The sequence below is a fragment of the Neofelis nebulosa genome, chromosome 15 (genome assembly GCF_028018385.1).
Source record: "Neofelis nebulosa isolate mNeoNeb1 chromosome 15, mNeoNeb1.pri, whole genome shotgun sequence".
Taxonomy (NCBI): domain Eukaryota; kingdom Metazoa; phylum Chordata; class Mammalia; order Carnivora; family Felidae; genus Neofelis; species Neofelis nebulosa.
Genome location: NC_080796.1, coordinates 42896302 through 42923215, shown reverse-complemented (window position 1 = coordinate 42923215; position 26914 = coordinate 42896302). Strand labels below are relative to the sequence as shown.

The following is a 26914-nucleotide window of genomic DNA, read 5'->3' as shown; positions in this document are numbered from 1 at the left end:
TATTTGTATGTGAAAGAATGCCTTTCCTTTGAGGGTGAGGGTTACTCATCTATTACCCCAGAGGTTATTAGTAATGACGTCAAAGAATTGCCAGGTGGGTCTAAGCACCCTTGCATAAGTCACAGACTGGCTTTAGACTATATCTTGGCTATCTGAAATAATGGCTTCCTTGGGGTTTACTCCGTTTGCTGAGTTCAGGACCTTGGGGAGTAGAACTCAAGTCAATATTACATGCTAACCTTATCCTATTGCTTAGAGTCTTGTTGACAGTATCCTTTAAAAAAAAAATTTAGTGTTTTATTTATTTTTGAGACAGAGAGAGAGACAGAGCATGAGCAGGGGAGGGGCAGAGAGAGAGGGAGGCACAGAATCAGAAACAGGCTCCAGGCTCTGAGCTGTCAGCACAGAGCCCAACGCGGGGCTCGAACTCACAAACTGTGAGATCATGACCTGAGCCGAAGTCGGATGCTCAACCAACTGAGCCATCCAGGCGCCCCGACAGTATCTGTTGTATGAGGCAAATAAAACAGATTTGGTCCCAATCTCTGACAGTCAGATTAATCAGGGTGGCTAACAGAGTGGCATATTCGTATGAAAAATCAAGTTTAGCCAAGAACGCGCATGGCAATGGGATGGTTTGCTGGAAGAAGCAATCCATCATGGGCTTGTGTATCCTTGCAGGCTCTTGCTAAGAATGCTAAGAATGCATGGGCCTGACTGCATGGCCCCAGGTCATTCCTTGGGGTTGGTTTGACTGCAAGTTAATGCGAAGGATGAAGTAATGTCTCGCTCTCAAAGAGCAGGCTCCATACTGCTTTCTATAAAAACAGTGGATTCCCCATCTCAGTGTTCTTCAGTTGTGCCACTGTCATACTCATCTGGTCCACATATATAGTGTCAACTCTGTGGGACTTGTGTGCAAGAGCAATTGAGGTAAATCTGATGCTCATGCTGTTTGTTGTGTGGGCCTTTTTTTTGTGACTCAAAAGTCTTATGTCTTCTGCCAGCATCCGTGAAGCATTCACATACTAAGTTACGAGCTTGTAATTAGGATGAAATCAAATCTCAGATCCAACAATAGGTTTAGTAGAGAGAAGATCAGGTAGTTCTTCTTTGACTGAAATCAGAAATCTGAAAATCAACTTAGAGTAACAAAGAAGGGAGTATTGGAAGTTTGAAGGAAAAGAAAGTATAAAAGGTCATCTTGGGAAGTGGAACTCCCAAAGGATTGTTTTCTAGTGCTAAGGGCCTCCTTGAGATGTGGGTCATAAATTTAAAGTGATACTCATCAGTGCAGTGGGTGACTTGTGAGATTTTCTCCAGCCACATTCAAATTGCTTGTAGATGTGGAGAAGGTAGAGTGTTAGGTCTAATCATAAGTGTACTTTTGCCAGGTAAGTGCAATGGAGAGAGACAGGGTCAGGGTTGCTGACAGTATATGCAAGGGAATAATTATAGGATTAGACTATGAAATCCAAGCTGGGATAAGGAATGAGGTAATTAGTAAAGAAAAGAAATATTAGAACAATTGACTAGGAATAATGAAAAAAGTCTTGGAGTTAAGAGAACTGGAAAAAATAGAGGTTATGGTTAGAGAACAGAATGATTGAAAGTGAGGGTTTTTTTGGTTTTTGTTTGTTTTTTAGTGAGGTTACTGGTGATGAAAAAACTGTGATCATAGGGTAAGTAGAAGTTGTGGGGTGGCAGTCATGGTGTTTAGAAATAAGTAGGCCAATGGGACATAATGGGTGCATGGACTTTCTGCATGGGTATTGAAGCCTCTGAGAATGATAAAAGTACCATATTAAGATCTTCAGTGATAGAGGGGAAGGCACCAGGAGGAAGGAAGAAGGTTGCACTGAGGACAGGAAGTAGGTGGCATCATCCAAAGACGCAGGCTTTAAAATAAGTTGAGCGTTTGAATGAAGAGAGAGGAACGACTGCCTAGAAGTAACAATGAAATGACAGGGACATGTAGCTTATTTTCAGGACCAGTTAACTGGGATTTGGGAGAACAGAAAACTGCCTCCATGTGAGAGGGCTGCAGAAGAAATAGTATCCTGAGAAGATAGCTGGATTTCAGCTAAAGCAAGTAGGTGAAAGAAATGTTTGGACAAGAGCTTAAGGTTATTGGTAACTGAGCTTAATAATAACGCTTGGGATCTTTAGCACATAGTGGGCAGTCCAGAAAAGGGTGGGAAATTGGGTGAAATTAGGCAATGCACAGAGCATTTTGGCATAAGAGACCAAGGCTCAGTGGACCTGGCATGAAGGGACTTGGGTGCTGGGGCATCTAGAGGGGACTGAGGTATGCTCACCTGTAGGTCATGGTGAGATTACTTCTAAGAGACTTTAGAGGAAGTTATAGTCAATTATGATTATATACTTTTCAGGAATTCTTATGTAACGTCTAGGAGGAGGTGAATAGGATCACTGCAGAAGTAGGAGTGGTTTTTACCAAGAGCAGGTATAATAATCTCCTTTGGGTAAAAAGAGATCCGACTCTTCTGTAAGAGATTTGGTTGATCTAAGGTTTTGAATACTTTCCCTAGGACTGGGACCTGAGCTGCTCAGGGATCAAGTAAAATTCCAGGTGAATGTAATTTGAAGATGGTTGGGGAGAAGGAAGCGGGGGTGGGGGAGAAAGGTCTTTCTTAAGTGTCTTCTGCGTTACTGTCAGAAGGCAGACTCTGAACAACTACAGCAGTGAACTTCAGTATAAGGGTTGTAACCATTGATTAGGTCAGGTGAAGGTCACTAATATTGTTCTTCCCAATGATTACCACGCTCAAAGAAACTTTTGGGGATCTTGGGCAGCTAGAAAATGACATGTGGTGTCAATATGGCCACCCTCACAGGAAGCAAACATGCAGTTGATGACGTCATATGAGGGTTTGCATATGATGATCTACTGCAAGCACATATCCTAGCATCTTCGCCCTCTTCTCTGAACATTTTGTTCAATTTCTTGCACTAACAAACACCTTTATATGATTAGAACATGTTACTGCCCTTACAGCTTTTTTAAATGGTGGTAGCCCATACCTCTCACAGGAAAACAGGATTTCAACATGAAAATGTACCATTCAGGTCCTTGAAGTTGCAAGGACAGCACCTATAACCTATAACAATGTGAATTATTGAGAGTTGAATTACGAATTTCCTAGTGAAGAATTTATAATGGTGTTATTCCTTTGTTTTAGAAAATTAATCTTTTTCTGATACATGGCCAGAATATTTGATTTGGAGAGTTGGCATCTGTCTACTGATTATTCATTTGAGAGCTTTTCCTTAGGTCATTTGACTTCAAGTCAACAAAATGATGCTTACCTGTAAAGTAGCCAAGACCCTTGATGGCATGGTTATCTATCTATGTCATTAGGGTACCACAGATATGCCCATTCTCTGTATTTGTTCTAAGTTTGGTTTACCAAATCATAGCCATTACATTTTCCTACTAGCTATAATATCTTAGTAGAGCGCGGGTAGTAAGTACAAAAACATGATTTTCAAAATTAATCTATGTACAAGGAGGTGGCACACTTTTCCTAATTATTGTAGTTACCATAGCAAAACCAAAAGTAGTTCAAGCAAAAATGTGCTCATACACAATACAAACAGTTTTGTGTATAGAGGTTAATATGCATAACAAAGGCAGAGGAAGTGAATTAGATGAATCTATTGGAAATATTAATACACATTTTATTAAGTAAGTAAAAACTGAAGCAACACTTGATCTTTTAGAATAATAGTCTTATATGTGTATCAAATATATTTAAGTTATTTAGGACCTGAACTCTCAAAATTAAAATTGTAAGTAAGAAAAACAATGAATCTCTCAGAACAACTATAAGCCTAAAACATAAAGTCAGCAAATGAACAAATCCTATTGAAAAATCTCTCTTTAGACAGGAGATATCAACTGTCCCATATACCTCAATACTTCATGAATATGTGACACTTTCAATGCTACATGTTTGGCTCTATATGCCGATTTCAGTTGGATTTAGGTAAAGTGACAGGTTTTAATTTTTAAGGAAAAGTGAATGCTTCATTTTTAGTAACATTGTGCTTGAAGCAGATGAACCTGAGAATTGAGAGCTCCTGTAGACAGTCACTTTGCCAGGTGGCTCTCATCGGGGTGTTTATTGTTAAAAACCCCGCTATTTCTGCCTGAGGTTTGAAGCCAGGACTTCACAAGATCCCCTGCTGCACTCCTCAATTCTTTCCACGCAGAGAGCAGATGGGTGAAGCAGAATAAATCCCAGCCTCAGAGGCAATAATGTAGCATTCCAGAGACCAGTGATGGTGTTGCTTTTAGTTGGAGTAAATGCTAATTGGAGTTGGGAGTGAAATTTAGAATGGAAAATTGGACTTGCTTTATGAGACAGTTGGGAAACTTGTTAAGGGTATTATCACTACCATATTTTGATAAACAGAAACAAAATGTTAACATTACAAACTTTAGTCAATTGTTTCCAATTTAGCTTGGTTGGTTAGAACAGGATGCTTCAAGGATAAGCACACAGGTCGTGGGATCCTGTCTTAATCTTTAAACTAACATGGTCCTTTGTATTAAAAAATGCTAACGTACCAAGTCATTTGGATTCTTGTAACTTCTAATAAATTCTATGTCACAAAAATAGCATAAATAGGTCATCTCTTCTGATCTGTCTGTATCTTTTTATGGTTTCGCTGAGGCAGTTATGACACTGCCTTGTATTTCTGTGCATCTTTTTCATCATGGTTTTTCCGCTTTTGGGGGGAAGAGATCATGTATTTTCATTATCATATCCCTAGAACTGAGTCCATTGCCCCAAACTGGAAAGCTAAAACATAATAGAAAGAAGCAGCCAACATTCCTTCCAGTAACGGTCAAGGATGGTCATACAAAATAAAGTTAATTTACTGATTTTGGAATGGACTGAACAGTGTTATGCAACGACAGGCTTTCTTTGATTATAGGTTTATTTAACTTACCACTAAAATTATGTGACTATGTGGGTTTAAATAAACGCATCGACCTGTAAATCAAGTGTTTATGCACCATTATTATTTCAATTTGAGTGCTGCAGCTATGGGGACAAAACAGTCATGACAGTATGTGAAGACATTTTGCCAAGGAATTTTTATTTAATGATTTTGGGGAATTAGAGGATAGTAACCACTATTGCAACCAGACCCATGAGTTTCCAAGTCATTAAAATACCTAAATGGATCTTCATATTTTTCTCAATTATAACATTGAATGAGACTTTTGGTCTCTCTGGGCCATGATAACTTGCTGTACTTGGAATTCCCAGAGAAGCCACAGATAAAAGCTAGTCTTCCTTCAGAGGGGCTTGATCTTGTCACCAGAATTCTCTGCCTCCTTGTTTTCACTATTTCTCACTTTCCATAACCGCAAGCTCTCTTTATTTCTATCTCCCTGCATATTGTCTTCTGGGGCTCTGAGTTAACTTCTACTCTAGTATATTTCACTTTTTAATTATAAAAAAGTTAGAAAATTACATTGCATATGCAACCACAACCATTTTCAACACAGAAGGTAACTCTATACATAGTGAAGAGTAACAAACACATCCTTAATTATAATAAAAAAGAATAGTTTGTAGCTATATTTAACAACTCCAGTGGTTTCTTTGAATGGTGATCTGTCACTAAATGTATTATATAAAGAGTTGCATTTTTTACCATGATAGAAAAAAATGTTTTAATCTAATAAGTGATAGAACTGTAAACTTTTACAGCTGTATAAAAAATAAATTTGTGTCATTTATATCCTTAGCAGAGGCCAGTGGGAGCCCTGTGGCACCACATGAACAAAATAGACCAAAATAATAACAATGTAACAGCTCTGAAATTTAACTTATCATTGGACCCATAGCCCACCAAAGTAGGTCAGAACTATTTTCCAAAACTAAGCAGATCACTGCCTGCTAATTTTTTTTTTTAATTCTGATAGGACTCAGAATCTCCTAACGTAACATCCAAAATGTCAAGGATTCAACTGAAAATCATCCATCATTCCAAGAACCAGAAAAACCACTAACTGAATGAGAAAAGAAAATAAACTGGCATCAACACTGAGTTGCATCAGATGTTGAAATTATTTGACAAGGATTTTAAATAAATCATCACAAAATGATTTAATAAGCAATTAAAAATTCTCTTGAAATAAAGACTTCCTAAATTTGGCAAAAGATATAAATCCACAGATTTGAAAAGCTGAATGAAACCCAAATAGAACAAACTCAAATAAACTGACACCAACTCATCATAAATAAAATTCTGAAAGCTAAAGACAAAGTTGAAGGTATTATCACTACCATGTATTTTCTCTTCAAGCATCCAGAGAAATGATGCATAACCTATATGGCAACACCAATTTCAGTGACACCAGATTTCTGATTTTAAACCATGGTGCGTAGAATGAAATGGTGTATATTTTTTTCAAATGCTGAAAGAAAAGAACTGTCAATTCTCTTCACGAGTTTTCTAAATTATATGTAGTGATTAAAACAAGAACTATAATACCATCTGATCGTCAAGACAATGATATTCTGAAATGGGAAAGATAAAGAAATCTAAATGGAAATAAAGTCCCTCTATTTCAGTCAAAGTGTTAATGTTAATACCAATAGGCTGTAATACCCAGAACCACCACCATGAAACTACACAAAACAATATACCCAAAAGTGCTATAAATAAATCAAGATGAAATCCTGAAAAACGGTCAAGTAACCCACAGGAATGCAAGGAAAGAAAAACAAGGGAATCCAGAAGAAAACAAAATAAGAAAATGAGATACTTCCACATGAACATATCAATGATTACTTACACTAATTAAAAAGGCAGAAATTGACAAGATAAATTTTTTATTTTTTTTTTTTTTATTTTTTATTTTTTTTTTTTTTTTTTTTTTTTTTTTATTTATTTTTGGGACAGAGAGAGACAGAGCATGAACGGGGGAGGGGCAGAGAGAGAGGGAGACACAGAATCGGAAACAGCCTCCAGGCTCCGAGCCATCAGCCCAGAGCCTGACGCGGGGCTCGAACTCACGGACCGCGAGATCGTGACCTGGCTGAAGTCGGACGCTTAACCGACTGCGCCACCCAGGCGCCCCAAGATAAATTTTTTAAAAAGCTGACCCTACAATATGGGTTTAATATACTGTTTATAAGAAATTCATTTCAAAATCAATTACAAGTATAGGTTGAAAGTAAAAGGATGGAAAAAGATATACCATGCAAACATGAATTTTTTAAAAGGCAGGAGCAGTAAATTTCATATAAAAAAAAAAAAGAAAATCTGAAAGAACTGACAAAAAAAAAAAATTCCTAGAACTAACAAGCCCATATAGCAAAGTTGCAGGGGATAAGGTTAATATACAAAAGTTGATTGCTTTCCTGTATAACAGCAATGAACAAGTGGAATTCAAAATTAACAACACATTTACATTAGCACCTCAAAAATGGAATACTTAGGTATAAATCTAACAAAATATGTACCAAATCTATATGAGGAAAACGACAAATCTCTGGGACAGGATATCAAAAAAGAAATAAATAAGTGGAGAAATGTCCCATGTTCATGGATACGAAGATTAAATATTTTCAAGATTATTAGTTCACCCCAACTTGATGCAATCCCAACCAAAATTCCAGCATATAACCTCATAAATATGAACAAACTGATTCTAAAGTTTATGTGAATGGGCAAAGGACCCAGAATACAACACACAATACTGAAAGAGAAAAAAATTGGAGAACTGACGGTACCCAAGTTCAAGACTTCCAGACAGTAATCACATGTGGTATTGGCAAAATATACACAAATAAATAAATAGAACAGAACAGATAGCCTGCAAATAAACGTATGTAAATACAGTCGATTGATCACATACAAAGAGCAAAGAAATAGTCTTTTCAGTGCATGGAGGAACAAAAGATAGTCTTTTCAATACGTGGCAGGGGAACAACTGGACATTTACATACGGAAAAGTGAATTTAGATAAAAACCTTACACCCTTCACAAATATTAACTCAAAATGGACTGCAAACCTAAATCTAAAATGCAAAACTATAAAATGTCTGGAAGATAACATGGGAGAAAACCTAGATACCCTTAGGTAAGTTGATGACTTTCTAGATACAATACTAAAGACATGATCCATGAAAGAAATAACTGATAAACTGAATCTTATTAAAATTTAAAACTTCTGCTTTAGGAAAGGCATTATCAAGAGAATGAGAAGACAAAGTGGACAATTCCTCACGAAATCTCTCTTCAAGTACACAAAAAAACTAGGTTTTTTCAGTCTGTGCTGTAGTTAAATGTGGTCATATGACTAAATCTGACCAATGAAATATGAATAGAAGAGATAGCCACTACATTTGGTATTGGTCCATAAAAACCTAGATGCCATGCTCCATTTTCTTTCCTCCTGCAGTGGCTTGCTGCAGAAGAGCATGAGAAACTTGGAAACCATTTTTGAAGATGGAAAAAAAGAGAGAAGAGCTTGTGACCCTGAATCACCATTTAGAGGACAACTGATCATGAGAACCCATTTTTGGAATTTACATCCGTGAAAAATAACTGATTTCATTAAGCCATAGAGATTTGGGACAGCCACGACTTCTTTATTCATATAGTCATTCTTGGCAGCTTGTCAAAAATTGAGGCCAACACACTCTTCCAGAACATTCAAGTGCCTCTCCTGTTTGGATCTGCAGATTCATTGGTCAATTATGTCCTTTTGTCTAATGAGGCAATATTTACAATGGCCTCTAACTTCGATATAATTTCCTCTTTATAGCCCTAAATGTAACATTTAAAAAATTTATAACTCCCCTAACCTGTTTCAAGAAGAATTTAAAATAGCTGACAAAAATACACATACTATACCAAGATCAAATATTTTTTTAAAAAATAAGAGAAAAAAGGCATCTATAAGAAATAGGAAACTTAAATAATCCCAGGTAAGGTAAGTACATAAATATATTCCAGAAAAAAACTGTATGCTTATAGAACTCACATTAGCTGATAAGATTTCTAGCAGACTGTATGATCGGCAAATATGATGCATTCCACAATTTATTTCATGCTTTTTATCATTTATCAAGATTTTTTTTGCATGCTTTTTACTAAGGGAAAAATCATGCAAGCTAGAAGTTGTTCAGGAAAAATATTACTTCTCCTGACATTGACACTGGGGAGATTTTTCTCCTATGTGTTCTCATAGAGGGGACAGTGATTAAGGAAATGTCTTCTATAGCAAACTTACAACAAACAGTGCCATGAATCAAAGATCATTAAACTTCGCAACTGAAACTCTAAAAGGGAACAGTAAGTGAAAATAATAAGTGAAAATTTTCCCTTGTTTTCTTATTCCTTATTTACTTTTTTCAGAAATCTTCAATAACAACCTAAATGTTTTCCTCAGGTATCAATTACTCTATTGAAAAAGGAGTAAGATGGAAAAGTTAGATTGTAATTAGTTTTCTCAGTGGTGTCTATACAGTAGTAGGTCAGCCGCTACTCATTACCAAATGTGGGGACTGCCTCCAAACTTCTGAAAATGTTCAGAACACAGAAGCAGACACAAACACAAGTGCTCATTGGGAAACACACACGCAAACCTCCTCTGGGTTTCAGCGTAAGAATGTTCCGCATAAGAGAAAGATAAAATCGTTTACGTTTGACATACATGAACAATGTTAGCTATAAAGTAGGCGAGGAATATTCCTTGAGACTAGATCATTGTTCTCAGTGTAAATATAAATAAGTGCATTAACCTTTTACAGGCAAATATGAATAACACAAAAAGTTAGCATCATTATAAAATTTAGTAACATAAAAATTTCAACATTTTCTGTTTATAAAGTAAAGGATTTGAGTCAGGCTCCGATTCTCAGTATAATGCATAAAAAATATTTCCCCTTTATACACCTCTTTTATCCTTATTTTTAACATTTTCCTCATGATTTGAAGAATTATGATTTATGAAATACGCTGTTTTTCATGCCCACAAGGGGGACCCTTTGCACCATAGCAGCAGAGTTTCTACAGCACGGATCTTACTGCTATTACACCATTTGGTTAAATGCATGATCTGCCATAAAGTGCTAAAAAGTCAAGGCATCTCCCCTCCCCTTGTCCTCACCTGTGAGTCCAGGGGGACAGATACAAAGATAACCTGAGGCTTCAGGGTAGCTGAATGAAGAAGGCAGCTGAGCAATGTGTCCGTATTGTTTCTCTGAGGACAGCTCCACACACACCCCACCAGAGTGGCAGGGGTTACTGTTGCATTCATTGATGTGAGTCTCACAGTGGGCACCTGTGTATCCTGCAGGATAAAAGTTCAGAGAAGCTGCTAAGTCAAAGATCCTCAACCGTAGAGTTTAATGCCTGAAAGGAGGCCGATCACTGTGCTGCCACCAATTCACAAGACGATGTGCTGCCCTCAAGGAGCTAGCAAGAAGAAAATGGTAAAGGAAGGCTTCCTTTTTTTTTTTTTTTTAAATTTTGCAAGTCCAATTTTTAAAATTTTATTTATGTATTTTTTAACATAATTTATTGTCAAGTTTGCTAACATACAGTATATACAGCGTACTCTTGGCTTCAGGAGTAGATTCCCATGGTTCATCACTTACACCAACACCCCATGCTCATCCCACCAAGTGTCCTCCTTAATGCCCATCACTCATGTTTCCTGCTCCCAGCCCCCCACCCCCATCAACCCTCAATTTGTTCTCTGTGTTTAAGAGTCTCTTATGGTTTGTCTCCCTCTCTGTTTGAACTATTTTTTTCCTTCTTTTCCCCTACGATCTTGTTAAGTTTCTCAAATTCCATATATGAATGAAAACATGATATCTGTCTTTCTCTTATTTCACTTAGCATAATACCCACCAGTTCCATCCACGTTATTGCAAATGGCAACATTTCATTCTTTTTCATCACCAAGTAGTATTCCATTTTGTGTGTGTGTGTGTGTGTGTGTGTGTGTGTATACCACATCTTCTTTATTCATCAGTTGATGGACATTTGGGCTCTTTCCATAATTTAGCTATTGTTGATAGCACTGTTATAAACATTGGGGGTGCATGTGCCTCTATGAATCAGTGCTCCTGTATCCCTTGGATAAATTCCTAGTAGTGTTATTGCTGGGCCACAGGGTAGTTCTGTTTTCATTTTTTGAGGAACCTCCACACTGTTTTCCAGAGTGGCTGCACAAGTCTGCATTCCCACCAACAGTGCAAGAGGGTTCCCATTTATCTACATCCTTGCCAACATCTGTTGTTTCCTGAGTTGTTAATTTTAGCCCCTCTGACTGGTGTGAGGTGGTATCTCAATGCGGTTTTGATTTGTATTTCTCTGATAATGAACAACGTTGAACATCTTGTCATGTGTCTGTTAGCCATCTGGATGTCTTCTTGGGAAAAGTGGTTATTCATACCTTCTGACTGTTTCTCCACTGGATTATTTGTTTTTAGGGTGTTGAGTTTGTTAAGTTCTTTATAGAGTTTGGATACTAACCCTTTACCCGATATGTCATTTGCAAATATCTTTTCCCATTCCGTGGTTGCCTTTTAGTTTTGTTGATTGTTTCCTTTGCTCTGTAGAAGCTTTTTATCTTGATGAGGTTCCAATAGTTCATTTTTGCTTTTATTTCCCTTGCCTTTGGAGATGTGTACAGTAAGAAGTTGCTGTGGCTGAGGTCAAAGAGGTTGGTTAAGGCCTCTTTGAAAATAGCAGTAGCAAAGGAATCACTTGTATAATAGTGATGAATATTTTTTAAAAGACTTGATTAATAAGGCTTGAAATAAAAATAGGACTTCAGGATAACCCTGATTCCCCAATTATCTTAAAGACTCCAATTCCTCAAATACTGGATTTTTAGCAAGAAAAAAATATGTAAGAAAATAGCCAAAAAGTCAGCAGTATGCACATAGCCAACCCTAAATTCTTTTCTTAAAACTCAAAGTACAGGTAAATGATTACTTCTGCACACTAAGACAGAATAAAAAATTATTTTCTATTTGAATGGATTTAGCTGACTCATTTTATTACAGACAAGAATAAAAACAATAGAACATTAATTATTTAGTACTTCATAAAAATATTATATATAATATATATATATTAAGTATTATATATAAAAGACAGTTCATGCCAGAACTCTTTCTTTGGTTTTACATACATGTGCACCTGTTTAAAAAAACTACATATATTCACATACATAAATATACATATACATATACATATACATATACATATACATATACATATAAATATAATTTGTGCGTGTGTGTTGACATAAGTGCAATTCCACTATATACCTGCTTCTGGAGCTTACTTTTTTCACTCCTTTGAACAATCTATCCATGTTAGTAATATATATCTAACATAATTTTTAACTATTGCCAAGTATTCTGTAACATCAAAGTACCATAATTTAAACATGCACTTAGTGGACTGATACATGTTTTGCTAGTACAAACAATGTCGCAATGGATACTATCATTATATATTCATGCTTGAGCAAATATCTGAGTATAACACTGGGGTCTATGCCTAGAGGTGGAATTTCTGGGTTATAGGTCATATACATTTATTTTAATAGATACTGATAAAAACCTGGAGTAGTTTTACCATCTATGTACCTACTAGCACTGGATGACTGTGCATATAGCTCCAAGTCCTTGCCAACATTTGCTATTACCAAATAAAATTTTTTAACAGTTGGTTAGATAAAAAAATAATACTTCATTGCTATTTGGGTTTACATTTTCCCCAGTTACTACTGAATTTAACTTTTCTGCAAATTTAAAAAAAATCATTTCATGACTTTTTCTTGTTTTTCCCATTAGACTGTCTTTCCTATTGATTCATAAGATTATTTATATAGCACTATACATATATAAGCTGATATACGAAGTTCTTAAAGGAACATAATTTGATCTATAATACAAGTGACTTCACAGTCAACTAAAGATCTTTGTAATGTCACTTAACTCCTCTGAGAAATATGTTTTTAAATTTACAATCCAAAATTATAAAACTTATAAGTCTGATCATGGTATTTCTTTATTTTAAAATCATCCACTGGCTTCTGCTTTCACACAAAATAAAATTCAAAATCCCTAACCTAAAATGCCTTTTATTATCTGGCCTCCATCCCATCTCTAAATTCCTTCCCTAGAATGTCTTCTCCCCCAGGGCCTTTATGACACAGTTCCCTCTACTAGAATATCCTCCTCCAAGACCATGGTTGGCTAATGCTTAGTTTTGAGACTTAATCTTGTATGACTTTTCTCAGAATGACTTTTCCTCATGAACAGACCTAAGTATGATCCCTTCGTTTTCTCATATCACCCAGTTATTTCTTTCATTGCTCGTATAATAATTTTTATTATTTTTGTTATTTTTATGTATAGTTGCTTCCCTCAATAGACTTTAAGCTCCACAAAAGCAGGAACTGCTTTTTATTTATTCACCCTTCCAATACTGAGCAATGCATAAATAGTTGCCTTGCAATCAACGACTGAATGAGAGTCAAATAGCAATAACTATTTAAATTATAATTCTAGTTTTGCATGTAAATTAGAGAATTGACTATTAATAAGTAAATAATGAAAACATGATATAATTGCTCATTTTGTAATTTTAATAAAAAACCTGAAGGGGTTCATATGTCAAATCATAACCACAACATAAATTCTGTTGCTCAACAGTATAATACATATGTCACATATGACCCTTGGGGTCTGTCTCAGTCATCTGAAGAAGACACTTAGATGAAAAAGGAAACTAAAAGCACATGTCAGATCACAATCCTTTGTGGTGACCTCCCCCCAAGAACCCTATGTCTCTTAAACCTGAATATCTACTTTTTTACAAGTTTTTGTAAACTGGTATTTGTTGTGCTACAGTGAACTTATTGAAGAACGTTCCAACTATTTTCAATTTTCTTCTCGGAGTAAGTCTCAAGACTCATGTGCAGGCCAGGTTAGGAAGTAATTTAAAGCCTTCATAAATCCTTTTTTGCTTTCTGACTCATATATTATCCTATTCCTACAGTGAACATTAGGAAGGTTCTGATTTACGGTCTTCCCAGCCCTGTCCCCACCACTGGGGCCCTGTGGGAATTCTGTCTGCTGCTCCCTTTAACTATGTATATAAATAGATTCCTTCAGCCAAGGCTATATTCAATAGTTTTCACAAGTTTCTCCATAAACTTTGTATGAAGAAACAATATGATATTGAGTCAAGTCCCCAGGGTTCTTATGTTTTTCTTTTTTTAAACAAATCCGATCTTACCTGGCTAACATGAAAACTTTTAAGATAAGCATTTAAAATGAATGACACTTCTTGTAATTAATTACTTTTGACATGAGGACCCCAGGCAATTACAGTGGTGGGTTCTTGCCATTGCCTTCAGTTGTGGTGGTCTTGTCTCTTAGATACAGGGTGGCTTGTAGCATCAAATCTTCTCTTTATATGTAACAGTAAGAATAGGGTATAAGGAAATTCTGAATTTTCTATCTGGGCAAAATCACCATTGTTCCACTCACCCAAGAAAGAAACTCAGAAGCAGACCTGCCCTAAGTCTGTGCCCCTTTCTTAATTTCCACATCATGTCTCTCTTGACATGAAGTTGTAGTTCTGGCAAACAGCCTTATCTCTTGTTTAAAATAGTGCACAACATTTTTTAAGCTAGACTCTCTGCCTTTCATTTTATTTCTCTCAATCATCTTCCACTAAAGTTCCAAAGAGTTCTTTTTAAATCAACAGGTCAGGTTATGGTATCTCTCTGCCCCACAGTGTGTAGGGCAGACAAACAGTATGTGATCTGGCTTGAGCCCTGTCTTGCCCCCCAGCCCCAGCTCTCTACCACCAGCCAGCCCTATGTAGTCCAGCATTTTGGAACAATCATTTAAAGTTCTACAATTGGATATGCTCCTTTCCATGTGTGCCTGCAGCCCTTTCTTCCTTCTGTCCTCCTTTTCCTTCTTCTCTTCTTTTCCTAGACAAATAATGGGCTGCTATGTGCTAGCCATGGGGGTCTAGAACACTCAGTCTCCTAATTTTGGTACCTAGTTAACATTTACTGAGTGCTTACTATGGTCTAGGCTGAGCTAGGAACTTTATATATATTACTGGATTTATCTCTAAAGCAACTCTGTGAAGTGGATGTTATTATCATCTTTGCTTTGCAGATGGGGAAACTGAAGCTCAGAGAAGTAAAGTTTCTTGTCCAATATCACACAGCCAGTGAGTACATTTCTGGAATATGCTTAGTGATCTTTCAAATTTTCTAAAATGCTGCCTATTGGGTCAGGCCATCTCTGTACCTCTCCCTTTATTCCCTGTTATAGAATTTATTATAGCTTTTTATTGTACCAAAAATCATACTATACACATTTTTTCACACTGTCTCCCAACTAGAATTTAAATTCCTTGGAAGAAGGGACCATGTCTTTTTGATTCCAGACCCCTGATATATATAAATTATACTGAACTCCATGTGGTTTAAATGATTGAATCCATGAATGAGTGGAACACATATTGATTTGTCTTTTTTAAGGTAGGTCTTCTTAACTGCCTGACTTCATTACAAACCCTCTAGAGAACAGAAAATATTCTCAAATGTAATTCCTACCTCCTGTTGTAGAACCTGGTACGTAATAATAGTTGCTTTTTTTTTTTTTCTGAGTACCTAATATGTTCCAGGCTCTACTTTCATAATTTTATTCTTCTTAATACTACAAGTCATTTTTCATCCCTCATTTACAGATGAGGAGCTGAAGAATGAAGAGGTGACCAACTAGGTCACTCAGTTAAGAAGTGATGGATTTGTTCTATTCCCAAACTGTCCACTCTACCTCTGCTTCCAGATAGAGATCCTTTACAGGGCGTTGTGCGAATGTTGAGTGCTGATTGATGACAAGAATGTGAAAAACACATTTTGGAATATTTTCAGTATGTAAATCAAGCCAATGACCAAAGGATAACAAAACATGCCCCGTTCATTACCTGGAAGTGGGCAGACAACCTACAAAGATTTCCGAGCCACAGAATTCCAAACTTCCTTTTACACTTTCACGTTTACTTGTTTGTTTTACCTATGAAATACATTTAGCCAAAGCATATTAAATGTCCCTTAGGTAGTGAGATGCCTTTCGATAGGAAGCTACTAACAACTTGACCCCAGTCTCCATGCTTCCTCCCCAACCACAGGATTACTTTTTCCTTAGACAGTAAAATGAAAGGCAGAAGGGGATAGATGATTAGTAAGCTTGTAACAACAAGATTTTAAATAATCATATGTTTATCATTATTTTCCAGTGGATCAAGAAGACATGAAATGCTCTCTTATTTCTATCAGTGAAATCCCAGTGAGAATTAGGTTAAAAATACGTTAAGCAGTTTTTTTTTTGATAAAACTAACAGCAATATTTACAGGTGACTTGCTGGCTCAAGTGTTATATAATGTTTTCTACTGATTCTGGTATTACCTCTACATTCTAGCCTAATTACCCTTTATGTGTAATTTTCAGTTATGGCTTATGTATATTAAACTAATAATCTCAATTATATTATAAATGCTGAGGAGAATATACCTATTTCTGGAACAATCGTTCTATACCCTCTATGGGACCATTGTAATTATGTTGACTATGAAATATAATACAGTCTCCTAGGGTTTTAATATTGTTTCATGGGTTTCAATATATTCTAGGTATCAGTGAAAATATCTTGGAAGAAAAGGAAGCATCTTCAAGTGAATTTTTCTCCATGAAGACCATGCTAAAATTGATTCTTCTATTCATTTTTTCCCTCTCTGTTTCCTCTAGATGGTTCTAATGATTAGGCGCATGGTAACCTACTTTAGACAATGCATAGTGTAGCAGTAGGTATGTGTGAGCAATGAAGAATTCAGTTGAACAATGATAACTAGTGGGGTGCCTGGGTGGCTCACTCGGTTAAGTGTCCGACTTCAGCTCAGGTCATGATCTCGTGGTGCGTGGGTTTGAGCCCCACATTGGGCTCTGTGCTGACAGCTCAGAGCTTGGAGCCTGCTTCAGATTCTGGAGCCTGCTTCAGATTCTGTGTCTCCCTCTCTCTCTCTCTCTCTCTGCCCCTCCCCTGTTCACACTCTCTCTCTCTCAAAAATAAATAAACAATAAAAAATAACTTAATAAAAAACAGAATCTAGAAGAAAGAGTTGGTTTTAAACCTTTAACAGTAAGATTTTTTAGTTTACATTTGCCATAAGTGGTTTGTTTCTACTCTAAGCAAAAAAAAAAAAAAAAAAAAAAAAAAAAAAAAAAAAAAGTTGGTGGAAGATATTTTGTCACTTACCAGGCCAGCAGTGACAAGTGTAATTGTCATCACTGTCCTCACATGTAGCATTATTGTGACAGGGTTTTGACCAACATAGAGGCATCAGGGTCTCACAATGTGTCCCTGTGAATCCACTATCCATGCAGTTACAGCTATAGCTGGAGAGTAAAATGAAATTTTCACATCAACTCTTGGTCATATTGAGATCAAGTACCTTTATCCTGTCTCTTCCCCTGTCCATCAGTCTGAGACCCCGGGCATGGCTTTAACACTTGTCTCAAAAACTCTGGGGAATTATCTCTACAAACCTGAACACGTTATGTATTTCCATACTGGTACCTGATTATCTTTTAAAATTTATGATTATCTTTAAAAATTTCATGCAAAATTATTTGGAAACCATGATTATTTACTTCAGTTTCCTCATCCATAAATTGAAGACAATAGTACCTATGTCACAGGGTTATTGTGATAATTGAATGTGCATAGAAAGAATAGACATGGTATCTGAAACATCAGAAAACACTGAATAAATTATTACTAAGTAGTACTAAATAAAGTTGTTAATATTTGTGAAGGCAGTAGAGAATGATTTATACCACTGTGGTGCTCTTTTATATTTACAGCCCATTAATAAGGTCCCTTACGAAAAATGAAACAATAAATTATTTAAAAAAACAGGAAAAGCCCTCATTATATAAATTGTGACTTATGTTCTCTTATTTTTAGATTACAGGAATATTTTAGTCTTGCTATTTCTATCCATTCATTGGTTGAGTGAGATTATCTGAGAGACTTAAAACACAAATCTGATGGGGATACTTGTCGACTTTATCAAGAGGAGCTTTTAATTTATATGGGATCTCCTCAAGGATTTAGTATTATAAAAACACGGGGTTGCACACTCGGCTTTGATGAAATGAAGGTCTAGGGGAAAGAACACCTATGAACTCATAAAGAGTTAGAGTTCTGTTCGCTATGGCTTGTGTGAATGTTTACCGCCAAACACAGATAAGAAGATTTCACTAAGGAAACTGAAATATTAGCAAATGTAATAAGTCACTATAATTTGTATATGTATTGCTAGTGAGAAATCCTCTTACTAATTAAAATACTTACTAAAAATCTACTATATATAAGACATTAGAGACAAGAGCCCTGTACTAGAGGCTGGCTAGTGGGCCCCAATTCCTGGAAACTTGTGTGAACTTGTGGAGTCACCTAACTTCCCTGAACTTTGGACATCTAATGTAATGTGAGAATATGAATGCTCAGCTTGCCTTCCACTGAGCTGCTGAAGGATCCAACAAAACATTAAGTACTAATGTTCAAATTGCCATGCATTTGATAATTCGGTATTTGTGGTTTAAATAGGTATCAGAAAGTTCTTTTTAAACTATTTTCTATAGGGGCACCTGAGTGACTCAGTCGGTTAAGATTCTGACTTTGGCTCAGGTCATGATCTCACGGTTTCTAAGTTCAAGCCCCGCATCAGACTCTGTGCTGACAGCTCAGAGCCTAGAGCCTGCTTCAGATTCTGTGTCTCTCCCTCTCTTTCTGCCCCTCCCCACTAGCTGTCTCTGTCTCTGTCTCTCTCTCCCTCTCCTTCAAAAATAAACATTTAAAAAAAATAAAATATTTTATATATAATCAATTACCATCACCTACATTTATTATATATATTGTATTAAGGTTTATTTATTTATTATTTTAAATAATAAAAAGCCAATGATAGAATCAACTTTGGAGCAGATTCACATAGCTACTTCTCTCCATTCTACTCTCTCAAAAGTATTCACCCAAGTCTCCAAATACCTGGACATTCAAGATACAATCAATTTAATATCACTGCCTTTTCCAACACTGTTTATATACAATTTCTAAAGGACTTATTTTTCATCACTTGATTTATATGCTTGTAATTATGTAAATACCACCTTATATTCACATATAGAATAATCTATAGCTTTGTTTTTGCACTTTCCCTATCTATAACAAGTTTAGTGGAATTGAAAAGTTGGCATTTTTTTTGTAATATAAACAGTCCTAGATGATTACCAGAGTGACTTGGAAAATTCTCACTCTTGGGACAAATGACCTGTAAAGGATGAATTTTTGAGTAAAATCTGAATGTTACAACTTTTTGTCATTTAAAGTGCAAAGCAGGGATTCCTGGATGGCTCAGTTGGTTCTGACTTCGGCCCAGGCCACCATCTCACAGTTCATGGGTTTGAGCCCCCTATCAGGCCCTGTGCTGACAGCTCAGAGCCTGGAGGCTGCTTCAGATTCTGTGTCTCCCTCTCTCTCTGCCCCTCCCCTGCTCACGTTCTGTCTCTTTCTCTCTCTCAAAAATAAACATTAAAAAATAAAAATAAAAAAATAAAGTGGAAAGCAGTGTGAACATCTTCAGCTGAGGACATGAGCTCTCTAAAATCCCCAGAGAGGTACAGTAGTGGTTGGTTGGTCAGTGAGTTCTCTCTAAACCAATCGCCCAAACACAGGAGAAAACGTACCTATTGTGTCCATCTATGCACAGCCCTCCATGGAGACACGGCTGACTGGCACATTCATCAGTACTGAGTTCGCAGTGATCACCAAGGAATCCAGTGGGACAGTCACAGAAATAAGCCCCCAGAGCATCATGACAGGTTGCACCATTTAGGCAGGGCTGGGACCAACATTCATCAACTTCCATTTCACAGTTCACACCTTTTAAGAAAGTCAGCACAGAAAAAAGGAAAAGTTTTAGCACAGCGTTAATATTTTAGCTCTTTGCCAGTGCTTTATTTACCAAGGCTTTTTGTCAAATGTTATATTACCCAAAATAATTTTCCTCTTTAATTGTAATTGATATTAACTTTCTGGCATGCTTGTGGGAAGTTGCACAATGCAGAGCAGCTGTTACTTACAAAGAACTATTGGATACAACAGCTTGTGGCTTTTTAATCTGTTGAAACAAGTCATTTTTAGAATAAAGTTATTGTTAACTGTACTTTTGTTGGAAGCTTTATAGGGACTGGTCAATTTTCTTCATTATTTTTAAGCAGTTAGTTAGGCATCGTAAGGGGAGTGGGTGCAAGCTCAGACTCCAAAGCCAAATGACCCAGTTTGGAATCCTGGCACAGCCACTTATTGGCTGTGTGATCTTTGGCAATTCCTTAATCTTTCCGTATCTCAGTCTCTGCACCTGAAAAATGGGACCACTACTTGTAATTACCTCATAGGATTATTATTACAATTACAATGTGTTCTGAAATGCTTATGATAGTAGGTGGTACTAAATGTTGCTAGAGGGAAAAAAAACAATACTTGGTCCTTCTATATTTATTGTACAAATATGATGTGCAATTATTTCCTTAAGTGCTCCTTCTGCATAAACATATTTTAAATTTAAAATTTCCATAGTGTTGTAAAATACTACTTTTAAATAGGAAATCAGTTTGTGACATAATATAATTAGTATAAGCTACTTCATTTTGGGGCACCTGGTGGCTCAGTCAGTTAAGCGTCCGACCTCAGCTCAGGTAGTGATCTCACAGTTGGTGAGTTCGAGTCCCGCATCGGGCTTTGTGCTGATAGTTCAGAGCCCAGAGCCTGTTTCAGATTCTGTGTCTCCCTCTCTCTCTGCCCTTCCCCTGCTCGCACTCTGTCTCTATCTCAAAAATAATAAACAAACATTAAAAAAAAATTTTTAAAGAAGCTACTTAATTTTAAGGTAATTTACATGAAAAATCTCTATTTATTCTCCCCCAAATTGTAAATGAATATTTACTATGCAAAATATGTTTACGACTTACAAAAGTAGTCACATGGAGATAACAAACCACCTACTGGCTCTATCAAAATAATATTTGATATACCATAATCAAATTTGCATACATGTTTTAAAAGACACAAAAGGGCAAATATCTATATTTACCTATCTTTATTTCTATTCCTACAACCCAGGATAATAGATTATGTATTAAAATGATATTGAGGGATTTTCAAATGACTCAGAAGTTGCTAGTAGTCTGAGAATGTGCCCTCTTTCCTGACAGAAAAAGCAGTAGCATATCCTAACACTGCTGACCATTTACAACAGTGACTAGGTTCTATAAATACCTAAGCTGAAAGGGATCCCAGCATATTAAAATTGAGAAGAAAAAAACTTAAAAATTAAATTTTATATTGATAAAAATATAAAGCTGTGGAACAGTATTTGTTGCTAGGTAAACGGCTTGCCATTTGAGGCCAGGCTATTTCTTACCCAATCTGGGATTGAGATCAATCATAAAACTATTTTACTTGGCATAACTAAGGTCAAGGGAACGAACACTGAACTGGCCAGTGGAACACGTGTATTTTCATTCTCATTCTCTCTCTGAAATGGCTTTTCAGCAATGTTTTAGTATCTTCATTTCTGCCATGTAAAATAATACAATAACAACTATCTCTGTTTTCCAAGAATGTAAGACAAAAATAATAAATTTGTTAAAATATTTTTTCTTACAATTATTTTTTAGACATATATAGCACCTAAAATGATAATGGGTTAGTCCTCAGTAACTACAAGGCACAAAATTACCTCCCCTGAAATGACAACAATCAATCATAACCTTTTTAAAAAAAAATTTTTTTTAATTTATTTTTGAAAGAGAGACAGTGTGAGCAGGGGAGGAGCAGAGAAAGAGGGAGACAAAGAATCCGAAACAGGCTCCAGGCTCCAAGCTGTCCACACAGAATCAATCATAAGTTTAAGCAAAGTGAACTATGCCCACCCAGGAATGTTTGGTCGATGTGGATTTCCATAGTGCTCTGTGAGCAGAGGGCAACTGCTACTTACTCGACACCTGCCATATGCGGTGTCAAGGCAAGGTGATTTACATACATTCTTGTGTTTCATTCTAACTCCTTTAAGGTACACTGACTTGTCTGTGTCCCATAGCTCTTCAATGACTGTGTTTCTTCGACTCCTATCACCACCTATTCCCGTTCTTTTGCCAATCCACTTTTCCATAGTGCCTTTGCCTACATGACATTAGACTAATACCTTTGGTATCTTAGTCATCTATATTTGCTGCAAAGGATTAACATACAAAGCCAAACCAGTGGTTTAAAACTTGCTAAAACTTTTCCAAATTTTATTTCATAACTCAAATCAAATTCATATATTCATCTGCAATACGCCCGGATTACTTCCTCGTGCTTAAGAAATACATTATAAGCCATTATTTTAAATTCTGAAGCTCCTCTTATAAATTGTAGCACAAATAAAGAAATCGTGATGTACATACAAGAATGTGTTTCAATAGTTTAGATATAATTTCAAATTCAACTAGTTACTTTAGGGTGATTTATTTGTATTACCTTAATATTACTTAACAACATGATTTTTATTGCAGTTTATCACTGCTCCTGATATAGACAAACATGATTTGGTCTACGTCTGCATGATGCCAAAGTAGCCAGATGAAATGTGGTAAATACAGCCAGTCGTCCAGATGTTTTTGTATTTCCAGATGCTGGCTTCATAGATAAAACATCTGGATAACTATGATTTTGATTTTTCACTTGGATGCTTACTGTCACATGCTTATAGCCTTTCAATATACAATTAATCAACATTCAAAACATACCTGTACTTGTAGTCCATTCCACCTGAAAACATTCATTTTATGCCTAGTGTTTTTAAGTAGTGCACCATGTTATTATAACTATATGTAGCAACAGCAATTGAATACAGTTACAGTGAGTAGCACTTCTATGGCTGATTGTCTAAGAAATAGAAAATTCATAATTATAAAATTCTTTCACAAAAATTCATCCAGGAACCAAACCAATGGTTGCAGTTCATTAATAGTTAGTAATATGAAACATAAGAAAATAGAAAGGGTATGAAAAAAAAAAAAACAGGGTAAGGAGAACTCGCACCCAAAGAAGAAGAAGTATAAGACAGGAAAAAAAAAAATCCCCTGATGTCATTAGCTTTGGTGACTCACCAAAACTAATACTGTGCTAAAATCCAGAGGCTTCCCTACATAAATACAGGTGACCTAAGGTGTCATTAATTCCTGAAAGTCAGGGACAGTTTCACTCTGAACTACTCAATCTGCACAAACTGTCAAAAGTTCAGAAAAACCAAGTATTTAACTAATATTGGCAACAACAGCAGTATCTGTTTTCAAATAAGATCACATTCTGAGGTACTTCAACATAGGGTGTAGAACTTCAACAGAGGAATTTGTGTGTTGGGAGAGGTCACAATTCAAACCTAACAGACTCCTTCTTGGTTTGCTTTTCTGTCACCATCTCGAAGTTCTTAATGACTTTTGAACTAGAGGTCCCACATTTTTATTTTACAGCAGAACCCACAAACTATGTAGCCTTTCTGCATATAAGCCCTTAATTCCCATTTAAACTTTTTATAACTGATATACGTAGAATGAGTTCTTTTTTTCCTGACCAAAACCCAATTGATACACATACCCGAGAGAGGAAAGATTTGAGTAGAATATTCAAACAAGCAGACTGTTCAGTTTTGGGTCCAGCCCTCAGGCACATAGTTAAAGATATAGCAAAAATGGGGGCGCCTGGGTGGCTCAGTCGGTTGAGCGTCCAACTTCGGCTCAGTTCATGACCTCACTGTCAGTGAGTGCGAACCCCACATCAGGCTCTGTGCTGACAGCTCAGAGCCTGGAGCCTGCTTCGGATTCTATGTCTCCCTCTCTCTCTGCCCCTCCCCCCCACTCTCTATCTCTCTCTCAAAAATAAAATAAAAACATTAAAAAAAAAAGATGTAGCAAAAATGAAGCCGGTGCAGAAGTTCCACACTCCTCAGTCTTGCCGTAGGCGAGCTGGGAATTTGATATCACCCCAGATAGGTGTTGGGATCCCAGGAGAGAAGCTGGCTCCACTTCCCTTATAGAACTTTGGAAAGACATCAGGACACACATAATTCCCAAGCCACTGTTGTACAGGATGGTAGAACAGAGAAAACTACACAGGACCTGGGTAGATGGAAATTAAATGGCTTTAAAGAGAATACCTATTGAAGCAAACAAGGCAGCCAAATGCGCTCTCCAATTAGTCCAACACACACTCTTTGTATCATGTTGAGTTAGGGAATTATAAAAATTGTACCTGCTATTATTACTTCCCTTCTTCCTCTTTTCCTTTGTCATTCATCATGGAAGAGTAGAAAGAACATGGATTTTGTAGACAGACCACTTAGGACTAAGCTCTGCTCTGCCACGGCTAGTACCAAGGTTGGATTATAGTAAATGCTCAATGAATGGTAGGTATTACCTATAATCTATTTGTTCTTTCCTATTACTTCTTCAATTCCTCTGGGTAGACAGAACTGTAAACGTTTTGAAGTCTTTGGAAACAAACATATCCCTGGAAGGGAATTTGGAATAGCTTCAGACTCAGTTAAAACAAATACAGATGGCATACTGAGAGTATAGGAGCTAGAGATGCACAAATTTGGAGCAGTCACTATACTAAATACGATTTTAAAAGGGGTGGGGGGTACAATGGACATATAAGTAGTTAGTGAGCAATAGTAAATATATAGCCCGAATTTGGTAGTAAATGTTGGGATGGATCAATAGAGTTTAAATTAGGACAAAAGAAAGTAGGCAATAGGGGGGTTTTCCGGGACTGGAAAACTGCAACATAACAATTGCAGGTCAAGCACGAGAAGGTTTAGAGAACAATACAGGCACATCAGTAGAAGAGCTCTCCACAAAGTCTAGGCCTATAAGGAGATATCGAGATAGAGACGGAGATTTTGGACAGGAGGAGTATGGAGAAGCCAGATGGCTAATATTCTGCTAAAGATGAGGTAAGAATCCAACAGAAGCAAAGACATCAGAAGCGCAGGTTGTAGTGAGAACTTCGGTGGTAAAGTAGTTTTGGATGATGAGCGGGACTAACTTGAAGCTGCATCGGCATGTAGCTGTGGCAGAATAGATGGAGGTCACTGAAAACAGGAAGCTCAAGAAATTCTAAAAGCATGTGGGCCATCAAATACTCCAGTAGCTCCTAATTGGATTTGGATAAACTGAAAACTTCTCATCGCGGCATCAAAAAATCTTTGTAATACTTACAGTTTCATTTCCTATCATGAATCTGTCATCACTCTATGTGCCAGTCTTATCAGATCATTTTCTTTTTCTCAAACCCACCATATCCCCCTACCCTCTAAGAGTTTAACATACTGATCCTTTCTCTCTCTCTCTCTCTTTCTGTCTCTCTCTCCCTCTCTCCCTCTCCCTCTCTCTCTCTTAGGTTCTTTCTTATTTGTCCATCTGATGAAGTCATCCTTTAAGACTTATGTTAAATGTCCCACCTTCAGTGAAGTCTCCCCTGATTTCCTTACTGGTTCCACCTTCTTGTGTTTTCATAGCACTTACAGCATTATATTTTATTATTTGTTACTTTCTTATCTCCAACAACTGCTTTAAAGACAGGGATCCTTGCTTTGATATTCATAGTAATAACTGACATTTTTTGAGAGCTTATTTCACATCAGGTACTGTGCTCAGCATTTTATGTACCTTATTTTATTTTGTGTGATCTTCAAAAAATTATCCATGAGGTACTACCTTTATGCTCATTTTCTTCAGGATGAAACTGAAGCACAGAGAAGTTAAGAAACTGATGCAGACCAACAGGCTAGAGAGTGGTAGGGCCAGGATTAGATTACAGGCAGTCTGAATTCAGAACCTGTGCTATTGGCCATGAGGCTACACCACAGCCCTGTACATTATGTTCTTCAAGGATGTACATCCTCGGTGTGTAGCAAACACCTGCCCCGTGACAGGTGTTTAGCACAGTTTGCTGAATTGAACTGAATGTGAAGAAGTTGTCTGGGAAAGAGAAGTCACTGAGAATACTGAGAGTGTCCTGGAGGAGGTAATAGCTTACAAAGAAGAGAAAAGAGAAGCATAAGTGGTAAGTGAATGATGAACCGGTGGTCTTTCAGAGCAGGGGGTTAGTGAGAAAGCCAACCCTTCCTTCCTTGAGAATCAAGGAGAAGAAAAATCCTTTAGTAAGGGTCTCATAGAAAGTGGTTTCATCAGATAAATGCCAAGTTCAAGTAAAGGCCAAGGAATTAAAGATACATTGGGAAAAAAAATAAAATGTTGTGTTTACTTGTGTTTAAGAAAAGACTATGGATGCAGCGCCTGGGTGCCTCAGCTGGTTGAACGCCTGACTTTGGCTCAAGTCATGATCTCATAGTTTGTGAGTTCAAACTCCACATCGGGCTCTGTGCGGACAGCTCAGATCCTGGAGCCTGCTTTGGATTCTGTATCTCCCTCTCTCTGCCCCTCCCCTGCTCATGCTCTGTTTCTCTCTCTCTCCCCAAAGTAAATAAACATTAAAAAAATAATAATAATAAAGACTATGGAAGCAGGGGCCATTCTAATGAATTTCAGGAAGCTTTTCCTGTGACATTTTCACATAAACTATACATTAGCAGTCTAACCCTAGGCCAGATTGCTCTTCTGAACCCAACTATCTATAGGTTGTCTTCTCCACATATCCCAACAGACATCATTCTACAATTCCAAATACA

At 36.8% G+C, this 26914-nt stretch overlaps 1 protein-coding gene across 4 annotated transcripts in view; it reads right to left on the bottom strand.

Moving 5' to 3' along the window:
* The window catches only part of CRB1 (crumbs cell polarity complex component 1), a 208654-nt gene that overhangs the window by 103377 nt on the left and 78363 nt on the right, over positions 1-26914 (bottom strand). For all 4 annotated transcript variants that reach the window (XM_058700132.1, XM_058700134.1, XM_058700133.1 and 1 more), the window contains 3 exons: positions 19863-20058; positions 17368-17507; positions 10166-10348 (listed from right to left, as the gene is read on the bottom strand). In XM_058700132.1, the coding sequence (XP_058556115.1) occupies positions 10166-10348; positions 17368-17507; positions 19863-20058 (519 nt within the window). The remainder of the gene's footprint in view (positions 1-10165; positions 10349-17367; positions 17508-19862; positions 20059-26914) is intronic.